The following is a 21,600-nucleotide window of genomic DNA, read 5'->3' as shown; positions in this document are numbered from 1 at the left end:
TGTCCCCAAACACTAGTATGGGGACAGAAATTCATCAAGCCGAAGCTTGACTGCGGGAGCATTTGCCATTTTCAGATGCCGTTTGCTCTCGCAACCCGGATTGTGAATACTCCCAGGTTGCGAAGAGGGATCCCTCCGCCCCTGTCCGGATTCTTCTGCCCAACATCGGGGCTTAGTGCGCCTGCACAAACTCAAGGTCACACAGGCACACTAGCACTGTTTCACTGCTCTGAAAGGAGCTGTGAAAGCCATTTGGGGAGTCAGCTAATTTTTGGATCAGATGTCTCCACGCCGAAGCAATCATGAATTGCTCCAGAGCTCGTGTCGAGTTAGTATGTTATTTATCTGGATCCGCTAGGACCATGATCATTAACATAATAAATAGACCCCATGGAGAGAGACAAAGTAGAGTCAGATAAAGTACCTACCAATCACCTCCAAAATGTCACTTTACAGGCTGTGTAAAAAACAAATGACAGGAGCTGATTGGTTGGTACTTTATCTGTCTCCACTTTATCTTTTTCCAATGCTTGATACATCTCCCCTTATAGGTGATTCCCTATGTATGTGTGCATCTCTACATGTGACCCCTCTATATATGTGTGTGTGTCTCTATATGGGACCCTCCCTATACTGTATGTGTGTGTCTGTATTTGTGTCCCTCCCTATACAAGGTGTGGCTATTAACTATTAAATAGCAAGACTGGTGCTATAATTTATGTTTAATTATGTTAAGTACATTTTAACTCCATTCCCCTTCTTTGTACTCCCCTTCTTCATCTACACACCGCTGCATTCTTATTTTTACGTTGGTCAAAGCTCATCTGTCACCTGTTTCAACAGCTCCATCGTTTTCTTCTTTAGCTCAGTAATTGATGCAAAACGGGTGTCCTTGAGTACAGGTTTGACTTTAGGGAAAAGAATGAAGTTACGCGGTGCTAGGTCTGGTGAATATGGAGGGTGTTCTAGCATCGCAATCTGTTTTTCGCACAAAAACTGCTTCACAGAGAGAGCTGTGTGAGCTAGTGCATTGTCCTGATGGAGGATGAAACCACAAATTCTTCTGATTCTGATACAATCCAGACATGGCAGTATTCAGGTAATAAAAGATCCAAATAGGCAGAACTAAGCCATCGTTTCAATAGCTTTATTCTGTCTTAATCAGGTTATGAACATACATAATCAACACTCACCTTAAATACCCCACATCCCACATGCAATAGCAGCAAACCAGAAGCCAGAGAGAGAGCCTGATATTGACGCAATCCACAGGCTGCCGTAGTCATACGTGAGTTATGTGACATGCTTATACCTAAACTTCCTGTGACACACCTGCTTTACATGCTTCCAAAGATACACAAGTCTTTGGTGAACTGCCCAGGGCATCTGATTATATCGGCCCAGGGTCGCTTTTCCAATATTCTTGTCTTTTGCAGCCGTGTATAGTGAACATTACGGGTTTTATTTTGGATATAACTTAATTTGTAAATAAATTACAAGCCCTAGGCAGCATTCCTGAGGGGAGCTGTTTATGTAGTCTGGATGTATCCAGCCTGTATACTGTTATTCCTAATGATGCTGTCCTCGATGCAGTTTGTAAACTTATTGAGCATTACGAAAAATTATTTCTAGTATGATGGCCATTTTTATTTGCAATTAGCAGGATGTGCGATGAGGACCAATGTGATCTCATTGAATGTTAATGCATATATGTTTGAGGCCGAAAGGGAGATTTTTTTACACCAATCGTCATGTATCTAGCAGCATAGCTTTCTATGCTAGATACATAGACAACTTATTCATGAACTGGTGACAAGCAAGGGTTAAAGTGGGCAGGTATGCCATCACACCTTGTGGTTAACTGCAGATCAGTACTCTCACAGAGTGAGATTGCTGTCACTCTGAAAATGATGGAGCTTCTAACTCACATAATTGTGTGCTCATTGGAATACACACATGTAGTCTATGCAACTGGGATCTGAGCAGTTACAACTGCAACTGGGATCTGAGCACACACATCCCTCTCAGTGCCCACGATCTTTCCATTCGGTCACCTCAACAAACACTTGGTTCAAACATCCTTCTCACTCCATACATCCATATCATAGCGAATACACATTCAGCTCCGTAATTGCTAAAACTATCATACTCTGTCTATGCATGTACAGTATCTTCACTTCTCTGCTGCTCTATTGTCCCCAATCCCTACTTCTGTGTGGTCCCTCAACTGTGCTAGTCTGTATTCCCTTATCTGCACCAATCTGTCTTTCCCCATCCACGCCGCCCTGTCTTCCTGCATCCTTGCCACTCTGTTTCCTTCTATTTGCACCACTACCTTCCCCCCAGCCATGCCTCTCTGTCTTCCCCATATCTGTGCCCCTTTTTCAGCCCCACTCTTTCCCCCCACCCTCACCACTCTGTCTTCCTCCCTTTCCACACCAATCTCTTTCCTAATCCCTACCGTTGTGTGTACTCCCATTTGTACTAGTCTATATTCCCTCATCTTCCCCAAACTGACTTTACCAATCTGCGCTGCTCTGTCTTTCCATGTCCATGCCACTCTGTACCACCCATCCACATTGCTATGTCTGCCCAAACCATGCCACTCCATCTCCACCCATCCACGCTGCTGTCTCCACCCATCTGCATAACTTTTTCCCCCCCATTCCCACCACTATTTTCCACCCATCTGCATCACTTTGGCACCCCCCATGTGTACTGCTTAATCTTCCCAAATCCACATTGCTCTGTCTCCTGCCCCCATCCACCCCACTCTTATCCCATTTACTCAGCTCTACCTTATGTTCAGACCTCAGTTGCATAGACTGCATGTGTTTATTCCAATGAGCACACAATTCTGTGAATTAGCAGCTCCACCATTTTGTGAGTGACTGCAATCTCACTCTGTGAGAGTGCTGAATCTGCAGTTAACCACATATCTGTATTGCACAAGAAACACGTCCATTAAGGCGTCAGCCTTAATAATCAGAATTTCATTGCTTTTGTTAGTTTGAGTGGCACAAATTCAGTAGGTTTTGAGAAATTTCAGATCATGTCCTAAGAAGCCTTAATGGAACATGTGAAACCATAAGGTTTAAAATTAGCCATCAGGGTTTGGAGGAGCAAACTGGGTCACCTGCAAGGGAGAAGATCAACAAAATGGTACACATGTGTTTTGGGGGTGCAGAGTGAGAGACTGAGGCGGGCTGCAGGTGTCCAGGGTAGTGGCAGCAGTGGGGCAGTGCACAGAGGCATCAGCAGGCGACAGAGGGACTCACTGGTGCTGGCCATGCATCTGCGAAAATAAAATCAATAAGACACAGATGCTTGGATGTATCAGTGAGATCCATCCATGCATCTGTGTTAAAAAATTGAATATGTGTAAAAAAAAAAGGACGTCCTGAGCTTTTCACTGCCAGTCCTGGTAGTGTAAATTCAGAGGACAAAAAGTAGGGGTCCCCTGTATTATCCATAATCATCACCGAACTCTTTCTAGAGGGGTGATAATGCCACAACCAGGGTAACCCTTTCACCTTGTGCCCTGACCAAAGCATTATCCCTGACCACTAGTCAGTCCAGGCTGGGGATGCCAGGGTAACTGGGGACCCCCCCTAATAAATGGTCCCCCTCTTCAGGGCACCCTAGGCCTAGGCTGATAGCCCGGGGCTATCTCTGGCACCCCTGTGCAGTGGGTGCCAGGTTGATTGTGTAAAGTGCCCCCCCTAAAGCACAACCAGCCCCGGGCTTTTTACAGTTGGTCCTGGTTGTGAAAATACAGGGGACGAATGACATAGGGGTCCCCTGTGTTTAGCACTACCAGAACCAGGCTTTTCAGAGCGCGTCCTGGTTGTCAAAATACAGGGGACAAAATATGTAGGGGTCCTTTGTATTTAGCACAACCAGCACTGGGCTCAGCTATGCCTATCCCTGGCTGGTGGGTGCCAGGTTGATTGTGTAAAGTGTAGTGTAAAAAAATATTGTCCATTGCAGGTGAACCACAGGTCCCAGCAAGCTTCCCCCGCATGCAGGTACTTGAAGAACCACAAATACTATCATGCAGGGCATTACAGGCCCGCTGGTACCTGTAGTCCACCTGTAAAGAAAATATTAAAATAAACCATACACTTTTTGATATTTTAAAAGTTTATTTTACTGCATCTTTGACTGGCGGCGGTGGCGAATTAGCTCCTTTATGAGTCTGCCGCCTCCCCAGGGCATCTGTCTGCTTCGCCTGGTGGGCGCCAACCCGCCAAGGCTTCTGTCATCTTCACCTGGCAGATGCTAACCTGCCAGGGCTTCCGGCATCTTCACCTGGCGGGTGCCAATCCACCAGGACTTCCACCATCTTCGTCTGGCATGTGCAAACCCGCCATGGCTTCTGGTATCTTCTCCTGGGGCAATGGCAGCCAATTACCGTATATACTCGAGTATAAGCCGACCAGAATATAAGCCGAGGTACCTACTTTTACCACAAAAACCTGGGAAAACTTATTGACTCGAGTATAAGCCTAGTGTGGGAAATGGCAGCAGCTGGTAGTGCCCCCAGTAGTAATTCACCCTGGTTGTGCCCCCAGTAGTAATCCCTCCTGGTAGTGCCCCCAGTGGTAATCCCCCCTGGTAGTTCCCCCAGTGGTAATCCCCCCCTGTAGTAATCCCCCCCTGGTAGTGCCCCCTGTAGTAATCCCCCCCTGGTAGTTCCCCCAGTGGTAATCCCCCCTTTAAGTGCCCCCTGTAGTAATCCCCCCTGGTAGTGCCCCCTGTAGTAATCCCCCCCTGTAGTAATCCCCCCCTGGTAGTGCGCCCTGTAGTAATCCCCCCCTGGTAGTTCCCCCAGTGGTAATCCCACCTTTTAGTGCCCCCTGTAGTAATCGCCCCCTGATAATGCCCCCTGTAGTAATCGCCCCCTGGTGTTCCCCCCCAGTAGAGAGAGACGTGACAAGAATAAAAAAAAAAAATCACTTACCTGAAACTCCCGCTCCTGGTCCCGCCGCTGTCCGCTCCTCCGGCCGCTTTGCATGGGAGAGACGTCGTCATGACGACGTGTCTCTCATCACCCACTGCAGGAGCCGGAAGATGGCTCCCGCAGTGGGAGCAGCAGCAGCTGCTGAGAGTCTGACAGACTCTCAGCGGCTGCTGATTACACCAAACACGCACCTGCCGGCTCCGGCGGCTGTGTGTCTGGCAGTGTGTAGCGTTGACCGAACTCCGTCCGGTCAGCGCTACACTTGACTCGAGTATAAGCCGAGGGGGTACTTTTCAGCACATTTTTTTGTGCTGAAAAACTCAGCTTATACTCGAGTATATATGGTAGCTCTTTTGCACAGCTGCCACTTCACCAGGGATTCTGGTGTCCTCTTCACCTAGTGGGCAGAAGCCTTGAGCTCTTTTACATGGGTGTTGCCCACTAGGACTACCAGCATCTTCTTTTCATGCTCCCTCCCTGCCATGCTGCTGCCTCATGCTGGGTGGGGGCAGGGCGATGACGTCGTGAGCCATGAATGGCTCACAGCCACCATCTTTGAATTTCAAATATGGCACATTTTTTAAAGGGGCTCCACTGCCAAACTCTGCAGAATGGCTGGCAGGGACTGTGGACCTCATTCAGAGTCGGTCGTTGCGGCCGCACGGTCGTAAGGGAAAAGGGGCCGGATATGCAAATGATGCACTCGCAAGTTGCGTCCTTAAGATCGGATCGTTAGCCGGCCAACCAAGGGGAGGATGCGGCCGTAAGACAAAAATACGCCCCCTTCTTGAACGCATTACACGTCATCTCCAGCCATATAAGGATTAATCGAGACCATCGGTAACCATCGGAACTGGTCATAGAGCTTAAGGTTGACCATACCCTCTCTTAAGCACTACGATCAGGTCAGTGTACAAACCACCCATATTACGTGTGCCATGACACTACTTTGTTAATTATGCACTCCCATAAAACGCTGTTCGCATAGTTAGGCACGCCTGCGTTCGGATCTCCACTCCCCCGTTTTCAAGCACCTTCCCCTGTTACCACCCATAAACGCCTCATTCTGTCACTCAATCTACCGACCTGGCTGTGTTCAAGGAGAGAGAAATTTCTGATCGTAGCAGCTAGTTTGCGCACGCGCATTGCGAACTTTACGCATGCGCAGTTTAGCGAACATTGGTGGCGTACGACCGTGCGGCCGCAACGACCGACTCTGAATGAGGTCCTTTATCCTTTCGGATCCAGGTCTGCCAACAACACAGCACTACCGCTGAGTCCCACCACCAATGCCCACACCTCCGCCAGTCCCTCCTCCCGCACCACTGCCTGGTCCCACCAACCGCACCACCGCTAACGCTAGCACCTAAGTCAGGTCCCTGCAGCCGCTGACACCCACTACCTCCTTCGGTTTCACCGCCACTAATGCCTACAAAAGAAAAGCCATCTTTGTACACCCAGATGAGGCCAGAGTGCATCCACCTACCTACTGAGGCTGCGCAACAAGTTGAAGCTCCCTATTTATATAATGGGGCATTTGGGAGGTAATAGTTTAAAAACTGTAACTTTCTCAATTACCTGAACCTCAAAAGGCCCTACACTTGAACAAGAGCTACCTAATAAAACAAACCCAAGTCTAAAATCTCCCTCTACCCTGACTTATGCATTCCCAAAAATCCCCCTTAGAGTACAGCAGAAACGTGGTCCTAAAGGAAAGTGCATGAGAAAACTGACAGTTTAAACTTTAGTTTGTTCCCAAATCCTAATTTTTTTTTTTAGCCCTGAAATTGCATGCAACACCAAGCAACAGTTCTACCTATCCATGCTACATTTCAGCTCAGTACGTCCAATAGCTTTTGAGGTGTAGCCCCTTAAACACCATGCCCCCTCTCCGGAATTCTCTATGGGAGAATTCTGTTTTTTTTTTATTCAGCCTTAATATAAGGGCACGACCATGCCCTTGTAATATACACAATACTGTGCCAGAGTTTTAGGCAGGTGTGGAAAAAATGCTGAAAAGTAAAAATGCTTTAAAAAATAGAAGTGTTAACAGTTTCTTTTTAACAATTTACAAAATGCAATATGAATGAACAGAAGAGACCACCCTTTGCCTTCAAAACACTTGTACAAAGTCAGGGATTTTGTAGGATTATAGGGAGGTGTATGATTAACCAATCATACCAAACTGGTTATAATGATCATCATTTTCATATGTAGGTTGAAACACAGGGCCTGATTCAGAGCCGGACGCAATTAGCGCTCGCTTGTCCAGAAAATAGGGGTGGCTATTCAAATGAACTGTTCGCTGTTTGCGGTCTGTTCATGCCTCTAGGTCTGAACGAGCTAACAAAACTTGCGGTCGTTTTTTGGGAAACTACGCCCCCTGGCCGCTCGCATCCTACGTCATGTCCGCTATTTATTAGATTAATCGAGTACATCGACCAGGGTATGAACTGCTCACTATTCTTGGGGTTGGTTTTTGCTACCACAATTTTGCGAGCAGTTCTGGCTAATAAATAACCCAGTGACGTGGTCAATGACGCTGCTGTTTTAATTATGCACACCCATAAAACGCCTATTTTGACCTTTAAGCACGCCTGCGGTCGGATCTCCACTCCCCGTTTTCAAGCACCTTCCCCTGTTACCACCCACATACGCCTCATTCTGTCACTCAAATTAGCAGGCATTCGCTATTTTGCGAGCACATGAATTTCGGCCGCACTGACCGGTTCGCACATGCGTATAACGATCCGTACGCATGCGCAGTTGGGCAAACATCGCTCGGAGCGAACGAGCGCCCGCTTACGAGTGGCTCTGAATCAGGCCCACAGTCATTAACTGAAACAGAAACAGCTGTGTAGGAGGCTTCAAACTGAAACAGCCAAACTCTGCTACAAAGGTGAGGTTGTGGAAGACAGTTTCATGTCACAGGTCATACACAATGGCAAGACTGAGCACCCAACAAGACACAAGGTTGTTCTACTGCATCATCAAGGTCTCTCCTGGGCAAAGATTTCAAAGCAGACTGGGGTTTCAAGATGTGCTTTTCAAGCTCTGTTGAAAAAGCACAAAGAAATTGGCAACATTGCGGACTGTAGATGCTGAGTTCTGCCAAGGAAACATAGTGCATCAGATGGAATACACATCATGCTTTCTTCCCTTTTAAATTGGAAGATGTCCAGCAGTGCCATCAGCTCAGAACTGGCAGAAACCAGTGGAACCCAGGTACACCCATATACAGTTTAGAGAAGTCTGGCCAAAAATGGTCTTCAAGGAAGAATTGTGGCCAAAGAGCCTTACCTTTGACGTAGAAATAATGCCAAGCGACTCAACTATGCATGAAAATATACAAACTGGGGTGCTGAAAAATGGCAGCAGGTGTTCTGGACTGATGAGTCAAAATTTTAAATATTTGGCTGTAACAGAAGACAGACTGTTCACTGAAGGGCTGGAGAGTGGTACAATAATGAGTGTCTGCAGGCAACAGTGAGGCATGGTTGAGGTTCTTTTCAAGTGTGGGGCTGCATTTCAGCAAATGGAGTTGGGGATTTGGTTGGGATTAATGGTATCCTCAATGCTGAGAAATACAGGCAGGTACTTATCCATCATGCAATATCATCAGGAAGGCCTTTGATTGGCTGATTGGGTGGTGACTGGGAGGTAGCCATTCATATGCATGAAGATAGTCCATTTTATGGGCGTGTTATGGGAGTGTTGTGAGCATGATGCTGAACTGAATGTGAACTCAGACAGTTAATCACAGGATGCCGGCACTCAGGATGCCAGTGCTGGAATCCCAACTGCCAGCATCCGGATGAGTATTGGGGTTAGGATTAATTTAGGGGTTAGAATTAGGCACTAGGGGGATGGTTAGGGTAAGTCCGTGGGGGGGAGGGTTAGGGTTATGCTGCGGGTGGAAGTTAAGGCTGCATGGAGGGAGGGTTAGGGTTTGTATACTTACCGACAGGTGTCAGTATCCTAACCTTGTCAAGATGCCAGTATCAGGATTCTGACCACCGGGATCCTGAGAGCAAGCATCCCATACCCAACACTTAATTACTCACATTGGAGGCCATTTTCCTGATGGACAATATCACCTATCATGCAGCTGGTATAAGTTTTGATGGTGCAACCATAGGCATGAGCAAAGGCCGGAAAAGGGGATGCCTGTTGTACATACATGCATCTGAATGTGATAGGGCTGCTCACTTTACTGCTGTAATATTGCTTGGTGCATCTTTAGATACAACCATTGGTTGCACACATAGGTGGGGATAGGTACGGGATGCCGGCGCTTGGGATCCCAGCGGTGAGAATCCCTATGCTGGCATCCCGACAGGGTTAGAATAGCAACATTTGTCAGACAGTATTCTAACCCTCCCACTCTAAACCTTACCTTCCCCTCTCCACACTCTAAACCTAACAATTCCCCCTTAGTGCCTAACCCTGCCCCTAGTGCCTAACCCTATACCCTAAAACTAACTCTCCCCCCAACCCCGCTACTTCACTTTGGGATTCCGGCGGTCGGGATGCTGGTGCCAGATTCTGGCAAGTGTCGAAATTTCAGAGGCAGCATTGTGAGCACTGGAATCCCCGCGGTCGTGATATTGATTGCATTCCCATTGGCGTTCGCAGATGCTTCTGCTCTTCCCCCTCCACCTGGTCATGTATTGGCCTTTCTCCCCCTCTTTCCGGAACATATATTATCATCTGGACTCCCCATATGGAGATAGTGAAGAGATGTCAGCTTGCCCTTCCATGGAGATAGGCATAATTAATATTTGTGCGTGTTTTATCATGTGTGATCTAGATGGGCCCAATCACATTAAGTGGTCAGTGTCTGAAATCCAGTCTCCTATGTAGCCAAAATTTACAAGAAGGTTAATGAAATTGCCCACTTTTAGTCCAACTTGAATAGAAGTGACTGATTATATTGAATAAGGATCGCCTTAAATGGATTGTGTGGATTTAGCTCAGGTGCAAAGTGCAGTATAGCAGATTTCAGTATACTGTACTATACTAATGAATATCTGCCTCAGCTATGTGTAAATTAACTGTGTGTGTTATGCTAAATCATAAGAAAATGGTAACCGCCTCTTAAAAGCAAACATGCACATCATTGGTTCAGAACCATACCATGTGTCCAGTCAGCAAGTAGCACAAACTGTTGTTTTTCTACAGTAGCATGCCTTAAAGTTAAAACATAAATGCAGTAATATTAGATCAGAATAGAATATAATTAAAACATAATTTGTTATTTATTTTGTACAACTTCCAATAACATTGAGAAAAATAGCTGCTACAAATGTTCAGTGTAAGATGGAGTCATTTTAAGAATATTTTTGTTTTTCTGCCTATGTGGTAATTTTATAGTATTATAAACATTTCAAGTAATTTGAAATCTGATATATATATATACTGTATAAACCGTATAATTTTGTCTGATCTTGAAGAATACACAGATATGATGAGCCTTTGTAAGTTTTGCTTAATAATAAAAATTGAAAAAATATGAGGTAAACTTGCTTGTAACGTTTAGAGGCAAAATCATTTACTCGAGAGTGTCGCCGATGGCTTCTGGCGGCTTCTCAGAATATGTGTCTGAGGCTGATTTCTGCTCGCAATCTATGGAGGTGCAAGATCATCCTACCATAATTGCACTTATAAGAGCAGACCAGGCTATCTGAGGTAGGTTGTGTCTTATTGAATTAAATATAGTTGTCATTATAATATTGCTTAGTTGGTCGCTGACAATTGTTATAACATTAGACTCCACCAAATTAAAAATATAAAGATGCATATGCAGTGAAGATATGACTTTATAGCAAAGTCTGACTATATATTTTTACTTGTGTGTTATAAAACAAATTACCAAAACCAAAGAAAAAAAATATCTAGCAATAAACTTATTGCTAGTGCTATATATTATAATTTAAAAATTGCATTTTTAAGGAAAAAATAAATATAAGGAAAAAAGTTGATAAAATGAGGGCATCTATAGAAATTGACAGGGAGAGACAACATAGTAAAGATATTTATTATTTAAGTGATGGTTCTAAAATACCAGTGAATGCCACACAGATCCTTTAAATATTTCAAGCAGCTAACAGCCTGGTCTGTGGAATTCAAACATTAACACACTTTATAGAATCCTTTAGGAAAAACTTAAAACAAAACCTAGGCAAACAATAGCTTTGTAATGAACATGTCTTCATCCTGTTCTATGATAAATTTGGAGAGACCAATTTTATAGAAAACATATTGCTTGTCTCAAAAATATAATAGTATGTACACTGGGAAAATACAAATCAGACATTATTGTGAATTAGTGTAATTGCTCAATGAATGTCCATATTGAAAAGATATCTATATATTTTTTTTCCAATACTTTTTTTCCTGTAAAATACGATCATTTGCTAGAGGGTGTCAGGTGTTACAGTAACAGGTGAAAAGTTGTGACATGCTGCTCATACATATATTTGTATAAAATAATTTATAATTGGAAATATTTGCTTCTCTTCGTATTCACTAAATGTTAGTAAAGGTATACGTTTATGAAGCCGGCGGACGGAATGCCGACCGCTGGCTTCTAGAATACAAAATCCCGGCGGGGGTTAAAAGACAGGCATCTAAAACTAGACGCCTGTCGTTTCACTGTCGCCGGAAGTTGATGCCGGGCGCCGGGCGCGGACAGCCGCTGGGGGGGAGGGTTAGGTTTAGGGCTCCCAGAGGGGACTTAGGGTTAGGCACCCCCCTGGTAGGTTAGGGTTAGGCTAGGGGGAGGGAGGGTTAGGGTTAGGCACCCCCCGGGGGATTTAGGTTTAGGCAGCGGGGAAAGGGGGGGTTAGGTTTAGGCACTTAGAGGGGGGATTAGGGTTAGGCACAGGGGGGAGGTTAGGGTTAGGCACACCTAAGGGAGGGTTAGGGGGTATAATTAGGTTAGTTTATACCTACCTGGGGACAATCGGGATTTCCTCCTCCGTCGGACTGCCGCTGCCTGGATTTGAACCGCTGGCCATGTGGCCGCCGGTGAATCCTACCGATTTCGTTAGTAAATACACAAAACTTTGCTTGTCTTTCAAAAGTGAGTACACGAATAAGAAAATTATGTGGTTGATTACATATGCAGATAGATCTACATTCAGCTAATAGGTGTACATGCTGTAGTTAGATAGAGAATGGTAAATATACATATTGTTGAAATAGATAAATATATGGATTTATTCTACCTACATTATAAGCAATTTTTTAATTTGTCCACATTGTATTTTTTATTATAACTAATTTTAATACACATTTGAATGTATGTGATTTCAAATATAATTCATGAGTAACATGAAGTCTTATTCTAACAGCTATGAAATATATCCTTATCTTTGTCAATCTCTGGAGTTACAACAATTTATATTTCACTGCATGTCCATTTCTTCAGAGCAAAACTATAAATTTGAAAGTTCTGTACTGGCGCCAAATGTTCAATGTAAGCACTAATATGGGATCCCCCAGTGTTACAAGAGATAATGAAAGCTGGTCTATTTAAGGTGCTTAATTACCAATAAAAGAAGAGAATACATATAGTGGTGTAGTACAGTACTGTATATCAAAGTATAAAGGACTCAACCAATCTGTTTGGGGAATCCTCATTACTTTGCTTTTTGGATTTTCATGGTGTCAAGGTGACATCATTCTGATTGTCTAGCCCAGGCTGCCTAGTGTAGATTGTTTCAAAACTCTTTTTTTTTTAAATTTTGATGTCCATTTCTTGCTTATTACAGAGAGTGACAATGGTACCGTAACACACATTACATTTGTTCATACTGTTTTTAACAATACTTACTGCTTCTCTTCTTCCTATCTTTCTTCTTTAAAATGAATCTCGGCTAGACATTATATTGATTATAAAACATAGCATCTTGCCCTTCACCTATCCCATCCCACTCCCACACAGCATCCTGTTACAGAATCTTCTCACCTGTTACAGCTGTTTTATTTTTCTCGCATAAATAAAATATCATGCAATGGACAAGAGAAGCCGGATTTATCACAGTAAATAAGCTGGTTAACTTAACATTTGTTTAGCTAGCAATTAAATATATAAACTCCAAACCTGCAGGAGACTTTGGGTGGTATCCAATTAGCCGCAGTAAATTACTGCGGCTAATTACCTTGCCCGAAGTCGGCCTGACGCGGGCACTTATCAGGGTTTTTTTTCAGGACCTGATGTGTCCCAAAAAAGAATCCACGATAATTGCAATTTTTTCTCCTGAAAAAAAGGCGAAAACACATAGGTCCGCGAGCTTATCGTGGCACCTATGTGCTTTTGGGAGAACTATCCTATTATTTCAACCAAAATAATAGGATATGGTGAAAAAAAACATTGGTGAAAATCGTGGATAATCGGTGAAAAATCCTAATTTTTCACCGATCACGGGGGGGTCAATTAGTGCCCGAACAATGTTCGAGGCTAAATGGATACCGCCCTTTGTATGTATATATGCAGGTAAGTATGTTTGCAGGTAAATGATTGTCCTCTCAGTTTATTTATTTTTTAAACTGCTAAGAAATTTGCTGCATATACTATTATAGATGCTTGTGCTATTCAAACAAGTTATTAATTTGATCACAATGTGTAGTTCAACAGCATAAAACTTGTTCCCTCCTAATTTTTTGCCAGCTTTTTTTTCATGAATCTACAGGTATATATAAGGAGAATGCAATATTCGATTAACATGTTCCACATACTGTATGTGGAATGGCCTCAATTTACATTGGTTGCTATCATAACAAATGTCAATCAGACTCAAACAAGTTTGAGACTTTTTAAACAGCCTTGAACTCATTGTAAATTCTAACAGTTTTGAAATATTTCAAACTTGAGCTTTTGCATACATTCTAAAAGTACCATTTTCAAAATGGTTCTAGCGTCTCCATTTATAATACTGTATATACAGTACTTTTTTTTAAATTAAAGATGCATTGGGGATAGTTTTATAGACAACACTGTATATTAGCTTTGATGCTGAGTTAAATTAGGTAAATGTTGAATGTTTATGAGATATTAAATTGATATAAATACAAAAGTCATTTAACTTTTTAAATTCCTTAAGCATTCAGAATAATATTAATAATAATACTAATAATAATAATAATAATAATAATAATAAGTAGTATTTTGTAAAGCAATATTCTTACTAGCCTCATGTTTCTAACAGACACTTAAGACTGAGTTTTTGCTTCAAAGGGCATAATGTTTTAGGTTTTACTTTAAATATAGCAAGGTCAAACATGTATTTCTATCTGACAAGTGCATACATTTATGTCAAGATTGTAGATCTGCTCACATGAAAAATTTTAACATAAAATGCCATGAAACATTTTGTATTAAAATATACTACATGTTTTATTTATTTATTTATTTTTTAGATTTTTGGAAGATAGTGAATATTATTTGGCTTGAGCCAAACAGTATAAAATTAGATACACATTTTACTCCCAATTTTCATATTTCTATTCATTAATAAGTATCTGCATTTGCCAAATGAATTATACTGCATGAATCATTACTTTATGAGACACATTGATATTGTATTGTTATCTTTTCTTATGTATATACAGTCATTATTTTGTTTTCAACAGTGTCACTACTCTATGAAGAAGGCAGCTGCTTTCCTTGGTATTGGCACACACAATGTGTATTTTGTTAAAGCTGACAATCAGTAAGTGGATATGCAATTTAAACCTTCATTTCTTTTAATTATACAAAGTGTTTGTAATTTTACAAAGTGTCATTCGCATGCTTTATAAGCATATTCTTGACAGATACTGTACTTGCCTCAAAAAGAATGAGAGTTGGATAGTAGTTTGCATTTTCAATTATAATTGACTCTTCTGGATAAATTCATCAAAAAGAGTTGCAAATTAGTATTCTTTCTAAAAGTTTACAACATTTATGCACTTTTATCCAAATTGGGCAGTGGCATATATTAAAAGTTAAAGAAAAACAGTTATGTCATTAATAAACTGTAATGAACATTTAAATGACCACTAGATCTCCAAATTGATATTTTCAAATATGAACTATTAAGGTAAAAATAAATTGGTCAACCTTAACCTATGATTTCACTGCACAGTTAAAAAGGTATTATCTCCCGTTGCATTGCAAACAGTTAAAACTCTTCCCAATTTTTTAGGACAAAGTTCTAGTGGAATGTGTTGGAGGTCAAAACGCTGCTAATGAAGCATTTGAGCACTTTTAAAATCAAGTCTGACAAACTGTCTATCAGTTTGTCTTCTTTGATAGAGAAGCATTTCCATAATAACACAGAAATCTAATGCAGGGGAGCGGAAAGACACAAGAATAAACATATTTGGTTAAGTATTTCACTCCAGTTATTTCAGGTATATTATTAAGCTCAGTAAGGAATAGCATTTATATACACAGTGCAATAATGTGTGCATTGAACGTGTAGCATTCCTAAGCGCTCTTATTTGTAATAATTATTTCACATTTACACCCAAAATTATTTAGTTGAAAGGCAGCACTTGACTTACTTAAAGGAAACTAATGAGCACCAAATGATTTGAATATGTTTTACAAGTTTTTATAAAAGTGAAATTGAACATACAGTAATAATAGGTACTTCTAAAAAATGAAGTTGGGATATTACACTAAGAGCCATATTCAATTAGCCACGGTAATTAACTGCTATTTCAGTGGCTGTGGCTATTCAATTGTAGCTTGTAGCAGCTCATGTTAAGCCACCAGGCTCGAACAGAAATCTGCACTAAATTCCCTTATTGCAGTTTCCACAAACACGTTAACCCATAGCTCTAGGCACTTATCCCGGAATTTATGCATTAATACACATTAGATTTACCAAGCGAAGAAAGGGGCTTATGATTGAAAAGCTCTGGATGTAAAAGTCTGAGACTACTAGCACTTTTCCTTATGCTGTAATTTTCGAGGCTAATTTAATCTGGCCTTAAAAGTCTAATTTCCAAGAACACTATGCAAAATAGCCACTTTTGGGTATTAAAGAATCATTCTTCCTATTTTACCTTGTTTATAGCTTAAACCCACCATCCAAACTGACATGCATTGTACATAGAAATATATTAATAGATAACCTATAGTGAAAGGTACTAAGGGCACTTTATATTTAATTACCTATCTGGTAGCAGGTTGTCAACTTTCTGTGGTCCTCTAGAAAATAACATCCTAACATAACTGCTATCTATAGGAGCTGTTTCCATTAGCTGTGAAAACCTGCCATATAATATAGTTACAGTGCATGTCAGTCATTCAAATGGCCTTTAAGACTTGTACCAAGAGCCAATTCCAAATTTCCTAGTGTTGGGTGCCAGTAAAGACAGGTTTATGAATAACAAAGGAAATATAAATGTTGTTAGCACTGTATTCATATGACTCCTATGTGGTCTGGACCTGGACAGTCCTTTGTTTTGATAGTGGAAATCTTTTTTTTTTTTATATTGTAAATAATTTCATTTTTTTTACAGACCAGGCTTAAGGTGGTTAGTACTATTTAGGCAGTTTGTAGACAGGGAATTGGTTAACATGTTTAAAAATGGTAATTACTGTATTATTGTACTGTTCAGCTCTCCCCGATCAGCAATTACATCCACTGTCCTCTGGTATTCTATAATCAGGGATTAACACAACATTGTCACTCTTTAACCAAGCACCCATAACAAATGCTTACTTTCCCAACTGAGAGATTTAATAGAATTTAATTGAGATTATTCCAGTTTTAACACAAATTTTGTGGTCCAGTTTCAAAATTTACACCTGCAATGTAAAAAAGTTTACACTTATTAGATGGGTTTTCAACAAACTGGTAATATACAGTACCTTACTTAAATGCTGAAGGTGAACTGTATCAAACTCTAAACCAAATAGGTCCCCTAAATTCAGGAAAAGCCTTTTTACTCTCTAGAAAACATCCAGATAATTTAAGGGCAAATTTTTATTTGAAACATGGCTTCAAAATGTTACCACTTACCACTGACTAATGTGTGTGTATATAACTATGTGTGTGTGTGTATACGAGGGTTGTCCAAAAAGTAATGCCTAAATGCTCATAACTCTGAAATAATATGCAATATTTATTTGAAACTTTGTCAGTTGGTAGTTTAATATTTCTGCTAGCTATATATTTATTTTTGTTTAGGTAGTCCAAGAAATACCATGGAATCCAAGATGAAACAAAGAACCATCATTGAATTTCTGGAAAAAGAAGGCTGCAGTGCTACAGAAATCCACAGAAGACTGAAAAACGTGTATGGTGAGCGTACAATTAACTATAGCAATGTCAGAAAGTGGATGAAGCATTTTCAATTGGGAGAATCGTCCATGTGCGACAAGCCTCGTGGTGGCAGACCATCAACTGCAGTGACAGCAGAGAACCGACACAAAGTCGATGCCATGATTCAGAAAGACCGTCGTGTGACCATCAGAGATGTCAGTGATGAACTTGAATGTAGCCATGGCACTGTAAAAACACTAATCAATTATTTGGGATATCGTAAAGTGTGTGCCAAATGGGTTCCAAAGCAATTAACCAGGGATCATAAGGCCCAGAGGGTGGAAGTGTGCAATGACCTTTTGACCAACTTTGAAGCCAACCCTGAGACATTTTTGGAAAATGTCATTACAGGAGATGAGACCTGGGTATTCCTTTATGACCCAGAAACAAAGGCCCAATCAAAGTAATGGAAACACCCAAGTTCACCTAGGCCAAAAAAGTTTAAATCACAGCGATCTGTAAACAAAGTCATGGCCACATTCTTCTGGGATTGCCGAGGTGTTATTATCATCGATTACTTGGAACCAAACCAATCAATCAGCAGTGATCGATACATTATTACACTTAAGAAGCAAAAAAAGGTCAACAATTCCAATGTCAAATGTCATCTTACACCACGACGATGCCAGACCTCACAGTTCGATGGCAACATCTGCGGCCATTGCCAAAATTCGGTGGGCAATAATGCCACATCCACCATACAGTCCAAATTTGGCCCCTTCTGACATTCATCTGTTTGGCCCTCTCAAATATTGTCTCCGGGGTCAACATTTTGAAGACATAGAGATTGTTAAAAATGCCATACATTCCTGGGTCAAACACCAACCACTGGAATTTTTCCAAAGTGGATTCACAGCTTGGGTTGAGAGGTGAAGAAAATGTTTGAGGGCAGATGGTGAATTTTTTGAGTAGAGTCATTCTGTTGCTAAGACTTCAAAGTATTTTACTGCAAATTTTCAAATCTGTATCTATAATAAAATTTGAGTTGTGAGCATTTAGGTATTACTTTTTGAACAACCCTCTTATGTGCAAGTGCTCAAGGTAAAAATGTGTGTAACAAAAATAACAAAATCTTTAAAGCTTATCTGAAATACAATGAAGAAATTCCCCAGGATAAGATGGATACAAGATTCCGTCAGCTGGAAACCTTAGAGGAGGAGCTCACGTGAGCCAAATGAAATAATATAGTGTAGTACAGTACTTCTATACATGTAGAAATAATAATATTTTGTACCAAATAACACCAAAATATCAGCATGTAATCATATACTCCTGGTAGTTCATCCAGTATCTTCTAGTGGCCCCACAATTGCATGTAGATAAGTATTCAGCTGTTCAGATGACCTCCAGGTAACCACTAGGGAGGCCAATCCCAGGCCATTTTTTAAATCCTCGGGATTCGAGATTGAAAAAAAACTCAATCCCGGGATTCCCAGGATACCCAGGATTGGTCTGGTTTTAAAAAGAGTGTCTCCTGCCCAGTCTCCAGAGTGACTTACTGGGCAGCGGACGGGCGGTGATGGAGGCTGCGGTTGCAGCAGGGTAACTACAGCATGGCCATGTAAAGGGGTGGGCGGTAGGGCACTCCAGCTGGTGCAGGGCTGTTCTCATGTCATGCTGCGCAGTGTGCACAGCCGGGGGGGAAGGGGGAGCTGGGGAGCATCAGAAGAAACAATGCCTTTATCTTGTGCTATATAAACAGTTGTAAATAGCTTCACCTTTCAGTTAATCAATTTTTAGTAAAGATCAAACAATGATAAAACAATAATACACAAATGCAAAAACCATAGGGTGCTATACAGAAGAAATATTAATATATACAAGTGATTAAATCATATGATAAGATCAGTAGGTTGTCTTTACTGTGTCTAGAAGTAATTTCCACAAGGATACCTCAAGGTATGGAATTGTGGAGGCTGATATATCCAGGGTGTTCCTAAAAATACTCTCTCACCAAAGATCACCTGACAAGAAAAGGCCCAATTGCCGATCAGTAAATAGTTGCCAAATTCTTTTTTTTTTAATAAAAAACAATGCATAATTTATAAAAAATTGCTTATAGCATAAAAAATGTGACAAAGTATCCACAATGACAATACAGTTGAGGTGATGATATAATCCTGCCACCACCCTTACGGATGTGAGCTTGATTGTCAGGATCCTCCCTCTTAGTGTATGGACACAGCACCAGAAACCCTAAGCATTTTGTCCATAAATGGACTTCAGGGGTAGAAAATTAAGAATTATAATGCATTGTCGTGATTGATGTACTGGAAATCAACAATAGGAAAAAATTGATTGATTGCACAATTGATTGAATGGACTGGATTCAAGGAGTGATTTAGAACAATGTGAAAGTGTCCTCCAAACATATGTGTGTTCTCCAAGTGCAAAATAATTACTTTCATTGCACTTGGAGAACAGACATATGTTTAGAGAGCACTTTCACATTGTTCTAAATCACTCTATGACAAAGCTGCAGGATATACAGCAAAACTAGTCAGGTGGGCACTTTGGCACTACCACTCCAACTCTAGAGGCTCAGTGGATCTATTGCGGATTTTCCTCTTTCCTGGATAGCACCTTAAAAAGCACCAGTACTCTTCCAAGCCACTTAAAGGAAAATTTCAGCACTTTGGAGCACCGGCACTTTCAACTTTGCAACAGAGGGGAATCTTCATCTGTGCTGTTAATTCACCGCTAATCATCTCAGATTAACCCATTTTGGACTGGTAAATATCATTATGCTGAAACTTTGGGTGCTTTAATAATTGTTGCAGCTGCCTATATAAATAAGGAAACCATCCTAAAATGAAAAGTATATTCTAATACCTATGTTGGTTCCACTGAACAATTACCCACATATAAGTTCAAGGAATTTGTGGTGTGTCATTTCTTATACATTTTTATCACTTATTGATATGATAATATCTGTCTATTTTATGAGATTAAAATCTATATTTTATAATAACTATGTTTAATATTGATTTCTATGTCATCTAGCGCTGTTTTGTGCCAATTTTGTTTAAAGATCTCCAACTTTGTAGGCCTCTTACCTCAGGAAGCGAAAGGTGGGGAGTAATCTTCTACTCCTCAGACTGTTTTTTTGTGCTGGGCTTATTTAGTGGCAAAGAGGGTACTTTGCCATGTTCTGATTATACATAACAGGATTTGCTCCCTGGGACAAGAAGCAGACAGGGTTAAGAATCCTGCTGTCTTTTCCAGCAAAGGTCTTACACACAGTTGCACTATATGGTTGTTACTGATTGATGTTTGTTAAGGTATAAAGAACTGTGGGATCCAGTGGGCAGGGCTTCCGATGCTGATTATCAGCCAGACAATAGATAGGGCTGGTGTGACATAGATAGTGTTAGGGAGCCACAGCAGATGTACAAATGTGATGTTACAACATTTGTGAAGAAGTAAAAAGCCATCTGACATAACAGAATGGCATATATATAACCTGTGCACCTGCTGGGTGACCTGTGTGGGGTCCTGAGGACCGAGTTTGAGAACCACTGCTGTAGAAGAACACGCTATGACATGCGCCTGTGCTGGCTACAATAATCTGGTCGGTGAACTCCTGTGTGTTGTGGGGAAGAAACCCTAAAACGGAAGACAGTGTCAGATGTGAAGTGCTATGACTGCGATCTGGATTGTTGTGATATGCTAATATACAAGTATATATACGGTACGTGCATATTAAATAAGTATTACAAATATTCAAGATTTTACTAAATACTGCACTATCAGGTGCTGGTCCTTGTCCCCCCTTTTTTCCTAGATTCATCCAACTTACCAATCGGTTAATTCAAGGACATAGCAGCCACCCATTTGGAGAAAGGAGCATAGTGTGACAAAATTTTCAAAGGAGGGAATAGACTCCCTGAACCACATTAATAGTTCCCCGAGTTATTAAATGAACTAAGAGACAGTGCCATAGTTCTATTCTTGTTTTATATATATATATATATATATATATATATATATAGATATATATACAAAATCCTTACTGTCCGGCACTCCTCTGTCAGTAATCAACTGGCTCCGGTGCACTCAGCAAAAGGTGAATTCAAAGTATACAAAAAAGGCTGCGGCACTCAAAGATATCGAATAAATATATTAACCAGTGTCACAAAGTAATACCAATGTTTCAGAGCACTGAGCTCCTTATGTATGTGCTAGGGGTGTGCACCGGCCACTTTTCATGTTTTGTGTTTTGGTTTTGGATCTGGATCTTTCTTCGTGTTTTGGATCTGGATTGGTTTTGCCAAAACCACCCTTCCGTGTTTTGGATTCTGGGTTTTGTGTTTT

At 41.1% G+C, this 21,600-nt stretch overlaps 1 protein-coding gene across 1 annotated transcript in view; it reads left to right on the top strand.

The window, feature by feature from the left end:
• Window positions 1-21,600, top strand: part of GADL1 (GAD like acidic amino acid decarboxylase 1) — a 396,024-nt gene that overhangs the window by 168,087 nt on the left and 206,337 nt on the right. Inside the window, exon 7 of the mRNA XM_088463515.1 lies at window positions 14,600-14,679. Coding sequence (XP_088319641.1) covers window positions 14,600-14,679 — 80 coding nt within the window. The remainder of the gene's footprint in view (window positions 1-14,599; window positions 14,680-21,600) is intronic.

Source organism: Taudactylus pleione, unplaced genomic scaffold, assembly GCF_031769625.1.
Source record: "Taudactylus pleione unplaced genomic scaffold, aTauple2 ptg000053l, whole genome shotgun sequence".
Taxonomy (NCBI): Eukaryota; Metazoa; Chordata; class Amphibia; order Anura; family Myobatrachidae; genus Taudactylus; species Taudactylus pleione.
The sequence above is the reverse complement of the archived record's forward strand: the minus strand, read 5'-3'. Positions and strand labels throughout refer to the sequence as shown.